This window comes from Myotis yumanensis, unplaced genomic scaffold (assembly GCF_028538775.1).
Source record: "Myotis yumanensis isolate MYYU_CA2020_CCGP unplaced genomic scaffold, mMyoYum1.0.hap1 SCAF_10, whole genome shotgun sequence".
Classification (NCBI taxonomy): domain Eukaryota; kingdom Metazoa; phylum Chordata; class Mammalia; order Chiroptera; family Vespertilionidae; genus Myotis; species Myotis yumanensis.
This window is the reverse complement of record NW_027223761.1, coordinates 45,418,178-45,424,177: the sequence shown is the minus strand read 5'-3', so window position 1 is coordinate 45,424,177 and position 6,000 is coordinate 45,418,178. Positions and strand designations below refer to the sequence as shown.

Sequence of the window (6,000 nt, the reverse complement as noted above, 5' to 3'; positions counted from 1 at the left end):
ATGCACACAAGTCCTTTGATTGATCTCTTCCCCTTACCCCCACCCTCCCCTACTGTCTCTCTGGGGATTGATAGTCTGATCACGGTTTCTCTGTCTTTGGATCTGTCCCTGTTCATCAGTCTATGTTGTTCTCTATATTCCATAAATGAGTGAGATCATGTGGTATTTATCTTTCTCTGACTGGCTAATTTCACTTAGCATAATGCTCTCCAGTTCCATCCATGCTGTTGTAAATGGCAAGAGTTCCGTTTTTTTACCCCAGTGTAGTATTCCACTGTGTAGATATACCACAGTTGTGGTTTTTTGTTGTTGTTTTTTTTACCGCATTTCTATGAAATGCCCTCCCCCAGGCATATCCCTGGAGGCATATCCCTACAGAAAGCAGATTAGTGACTGCCTGGAGCTAGGGCGGGAGGACAAGGAGGGGGGATCTGGGAAAGGGGGGCTACTGTTAATGAGTATGGGTTTAAAGACTTACAATTGGCTCCTCTCTGAGGAGGCGTGGCTAGGCCCTGGGGGGCATGGCTGGACTTTAGGGCGGACCAAGGCAGCTTAAAACCCTGCTGAGGCACGGTGGCCCACACTGTGGTGGCTGTTACACGTGGAGGCATGGAGGAGTGCGCTTGCCGCTGCGGCTTGGGCTCTTCGCGGGGATGTCGGTGTCTTCAGAAATGCCAGGGCCCAGCTGAGACTGCAGCGGCCAAGTGCATGCGGTGTCGTCAGGAGTGCCAGGGCCCAGCTAAGAAGGGAGCAGCCAAGGGCAAGCCGGGCCCGGCAGAAAAGCACCTCGAGGTGGACACGGCAGCGTGGTGCTGTGGGGGGAGTGGAGGAATCGCGAGTCCCATGCCGCGCCCGCACTGCTCTCTGCAAGACCTGCCTGTGGAGATGCTGGTGGAGATCTTCGCCTCGCTCCTCGGCACCGACCTTGCCAGCCTGGCCCAGGCCTGCACCAAATTCCACTACATCCTGCACACTGAGAGCATCTGGAGACAGCACTGCAGGGAGGAGTATGGCTTTCGGGAAAACTTGCAGAACCTGGACATGATCGGTATGTCTTACCGAGAAGTCTATGCGAAGATCTTCCCATTCAGAAACATTTTGGGTTTGTGGCAACTAGATAATAGCTATGGAACACTGCTGAATGTAGTGCTGTACGGCTTCTGCATTACTGGTTGGACGTTCAAATCTGACCATAACACCCCTGTGCATGGCCCAATGCAATTCAAGCCCTCGTTTAGAATTCGCCTGACAGAGAGGAAATCAGCCACGGTGGAGTACATAGACGACATTTACAGCTTTTCCCACAGCCACCACATGCAGATTCAGAAGGACAGGGTCAGCATCCAGTAGATCAGGAGAGACCAACGAAAGGATTCACCAACACGGCTTAGGGGAGAACGGGTTCTGGTGCTGTTGGAGAAGGACAGACGGCCTCATGACTGCCTGACCAACAGATACTTGGTGCTGGTGGAGGAGGACAGCCAGGTGTATGGCTACTGCCTGACCTACAGCCGCGTCTACCTCCTGCCCAGCCACCCGGACGACCTCCTCAGGCCAGGCCTCTTCCACGGCAAATACGATAACTTCGGCCTTATGATTGCCATGCTCAGCTTCCATGGGAAGTATGCCAGGGTCACAAAGATCACGGGAGAGTCCATGGAGACATTAAAGATCCACCTCATGCGCCGAATCCAGCTGCGAGATGGCGAGATCTTCCGCAACTTCAAGGAGCTCTCCCACGTGGTCCAGGAGATTGACAAGCAGGTGATCCGGGAGCAGCAGCAGCAGCAGCAGCAGCAAGAAAACGGGACTGAGGAAAGCGAGGGCCATGGCTGGCAGAGCCCTGCCCAGCCCAGCGTCGGGGAGTCCGGGGCTGCAGCTTCGGAGGAGCAGCCTGTTCCGTTTGTTCTGCCTGTGGGTGTGCGCTCAGAAGGCCAGAACTACCCCCGAACCTGCAGGATGTGTTTCTATGGTGTGCACAGTGGTACCGACCATTCCATCACCTACTCCAGGCGCTTCCCTGGAGTCTTCATCCTGTTCGATGAGAACCATTTTGGGTTCATCGGTCTGGAGATGGAATACTTCATCCTGTTCGGCAGAGTCCAGAAGACCTTCCAGAATGTGGAGGCACCATCCCCACAGGCCTTCCTGGAGGTGCTCTCCAACATTCAGTCCCGACCCTCTGGGAGGAGCACCTGGGGTGCACTTTGAAGATTTGACCTTCTGACCAGCTTACCCACCTTTGTTTGTTTTTTTAGTCCTCACCTGAGGATAATTTCCCATTGATGTTTCGAGATAGTGGGGGAGAGAGGGAAAGACAGAAATAATCGATGTGAGGGAAACACATCAGCTGTTTGCCTCCTGCTCAAGCCCAGACCAGGGCCAGGCTCAGTAGGTGCCAGCAATTGAGGTAGAAATAAACCTTAGATCAGTGTTCTCAAACTTGCTAATTCTGCGACCCTTTAATACAGTTCCTCATGTTGTGGTGACCCCTAATTTCATTGTTACAAACTGAATATAACTAAAGCATAGTGATTAATCACACAAAAAAATAAAGACATCTTAGTTAATATATATTGTTTATTTATTAACATTGAACTCATGGCCAATAGCAATAGAGCTCATTCCTTATGGAAGCTTATCTAACAGATACATTATCTCCATAAAGCATAGCCAGTGCTTTGGCACTAAGGCTGCGGGCTATTTTAAACAGCAGGGGCCACAGGCTCCTGGGATGGCATCTTCAGAGACAAATGGGGACTGTTCTCATTCCTCTTGGGGATCTAAAGAAAAGAAGGAACATGGGGGAAAGGCAGAAAGCAGCAGCTCCTCAGACCCCAGCAGTAGCGAAGAAGATGCCAGCAGCTCCAGCTCATCACCTCGGGGGACACCTCTGACTCAGACTCCAACTGAGCTTTGTTCATTCCTAGGTGGCAGGACAGAGAGCTTCCCAGCAGAAGTCTTTGGCATCTATGTACATTGCAGGGCTCTTCTCCATGTCTCTGTTCATTGCTTTGCTTCTTCCTTTCCCTTCCTCCTCCTCTTACAGAGTAGGACGGGCTGGCAAGCATGGAATTGGGACACAACTCTCAATATCAGGTCCACACATGTGGGAAGAGAGGTTCCTGCTGGGAGAAGAAATATATCTGAGCCTGTATTGGGTCCCCCTACACCAGGGATGGCCAACCTTTTGAGCTCGGCGTGCCAGCATTTTGAAAAACCCTAACTGAGCTCTGGTGCCTTGGCACATGTAGAAATGTTTTGATATTTGCAACCATAGTAAAACAGACTTATATTTTTGATATCTATTTTATATATTTAAACACCATTTAACAAAGAAAAATCAACCAAAAAATGAGTTCGCCTGTCAACTCTGACACGCTTATCATGGGTTCGCCATCACTGCCCTACGCCATCAGTACAACTCCCTCTAGGAGCCCCAAGCAATGAAGTATCTTGAAACAAACAGAGATGATTGGGCAGCTGTTAGAAGCGCACTGCACTGGACTGCGTATTTGTGAAGAAATAAGTTTTACTTTCCTTATTTTCTGTCTGCCAAAGGTGGTTGGGGGGCCACAGTGAACCTGTGACTCCTACACTGTCCTCAGTGTGTAGAGCATTGGCCGACACTTGGAAGGGTCTTGAGTTCAATTCCTGATCACGAGCACCTACCTGGGTAGCAGGTTTGATCCCTGCCCACAGTCGAGGTGTGTTTGGGAGGCAACCAACAAATTTGTCTCTCACAAAGGTTTCTCTCTCTCTTAAAAGCAATGGGAAAAATATCCTCAGGTGAGGATGAACAAAAACATGAGGTATGTGGATAGGTACATACATAGATACATAGAAAGATATAAGTGCAAATATACACTGTTCTGTTCTGCTGGTCTGCCTGCGAATTATTGTGGCTGCACCACGTTGCTTTGGTTATTTGGTTGGCAGATATATTCGAACATCTATTTAAGGTGAAATTAAATGAAATCCTTTCCCCCTGTATATTCCTGGCTATTTCCATGTGGTGTTCTCATGAATATAAGCAAAATACAATACCTGTGTCATTTTTATATGAAAACCCTTAAATTTTCAGCATTTAGATATAGATATCTTAGTGAATTATTAAGTGTTTTTCTAGATAAAGTACATTTTACAAAAAAAGGCAGCATTGACATGTTTCATACCTCTAATCCTTTCTCTTTCTAAAAGTGTTGGTTGGAATATTCAGAACAATGTTAAGTAATAGCAGTGACATGTGCTTGTCTTGCTTCAGACTTTCAAACTCACGTTTAAAGGACTTGAAACTGTTGAAATTATGCTGATTCATAATACGTTTAAAATAAACTATATAACCTAGTCAGAAAATGCCTATGTGTTTATATTAATGTTTTCACTGCATAATATGTATTATTATTGAACACACAATTTCTATCATCCACTCATAGTGGACCCAGGAGGAGTGCTGGGTGATGTGTCTGAGCACCTGGAAGGGTGTCCCTTTCCTCTGCTCCACTTGCAGGGGCATCTGACCTGCCTGGTGGTGGCCATGCTGCAGAGGCCCAGCAGAGAGTGGTGGTATAGATGTCAGCCAGCAGGTGGCAGCTGGGCCTGGCTGCAGCCTGGTTTTCATTCTGTATTCATGTGTGTGTGTGTGTGTGTGTGTGTGTTTAATTTTACCAAGATGAAAAATACAGAAAGCACAGAATCAGGTACAAGCCCCAAAACTCTTAGATGCCTCTGATCTGTTCTTTCCATTTTCCCTAAATGTGTCTTCATTCTTTTATTCTCCTCCATATCTTTATTTCCCCTTCCTTTACATATTTTACTCTCATAGCATGCTTTCTGTATAGCTGTTTGGATGCATAATTTAAAAATAATTTCACTAACCCACTTTAATTGTATGATGTGATAAGCTTTGAGTGGTGTAGAGTTATGTTGAAAAACAAATTCCAAACTGTAGCTATATGTTAGGCGACACAACTAAAGAATCGAGTGTCATTGACATTGAGCATATTTTTGAAATTATAGCAAAGCTTCATATTTTATCAGGAATATGAATGTTTTTTTCAGTGTGAGATAAAATAAAAAGGTCATTTGAGCTGACTCCCTACATCTTAGAAATTGCTGGTAACTGATAGCAATGTTGTGTCTCTATATGTATCAAACTGGGGAGATAATGCTCTTAAAAGTCCTTGGAATCCAGAAGGTAGGAAACCTTAAATGAAATAATATTTGGGAACATAGTGAAAGGATACGGTTAAATGATACTGACCCAAAAATATAGTTTCCCTGTCCAGAGGTTTCTTAATATTATGGATATTGGTGAAGAAATTATCAAAAGAATGTTCTATTTCATAACACAAATGTAACATACTCATATTTCTTGTTTCAAGGTCTGCCTACCCTGTCCCAAGTACAACCCCCTCTCCCAAAAAGGTAGCCATATGCTGGTGATTAATATGCCTTGTTTCTAACGATCATTTCTTTAAATTCATATCAATAAAATCACATATGTAGTATACACCTTTGGTGTGTACTTTCATTGTTTAAAAGTATGTTGGTGAGCCCAGGCAGACTGACTTAGTCATTGAGGGTCAACCTATTAACCAGCCCGTCACAGTTCAATTCCCAGGCATGGCACATACCCAGGTTGCAGGTTTGATCCCCAGTCAGAGGCATTAGCAGTAGGAAGCAGCCAATCAATACTTCCCTCTCACCATTGATATCTCTCTCTCTCTATCTCTCTCTCTCTCTCTCTCTCTCTCTCTCTCCCTCTCTCTCTCTTTCTCTCTCCTTTACTCTCTGAAATCAATAGACAATATATTTAAAATTAAAGAATTAAAGAAAAGTATTTTGGGTAGCTTTATGCACTCCTCTGTGTGTAGCACTTGTTTTTCTTATTTTGTCTCAGGGTATTCCACTCTATGATTGTACCACAACTTGGTCATTCTAGTGGAGAGATGTCTAATCGGCCCATCAGCCCATTTTTGTTGGATTGTTTTTGTTGTC

General features: G+C 45.6%; 1 protein-coding gene across 1 annotated transcript; it reads left to right on the top strand.

Moving 5' to 3' along the window:
- Positions 1–609: 609 nt before the first annotated feature.
- LOC139018439 (F-box only protein 31-like) lies at positions 610–2,211 on the top strand. Its single transcript, XM_070427042.1, has 3 exons — positions 610–1,346; positions 1,455–1,796; positions 1,959–2,211. Exons 1-3 carry the CDS (start codon positions 610–612, stop codon positions 2,209–2,211), a joined length of 1,332 nt encoding a protein of 443 aa, XP_070283143.1.
- The last annotated feature ends 3,789 nt before the right edge of the window (positions 2,212–6,000 follow it).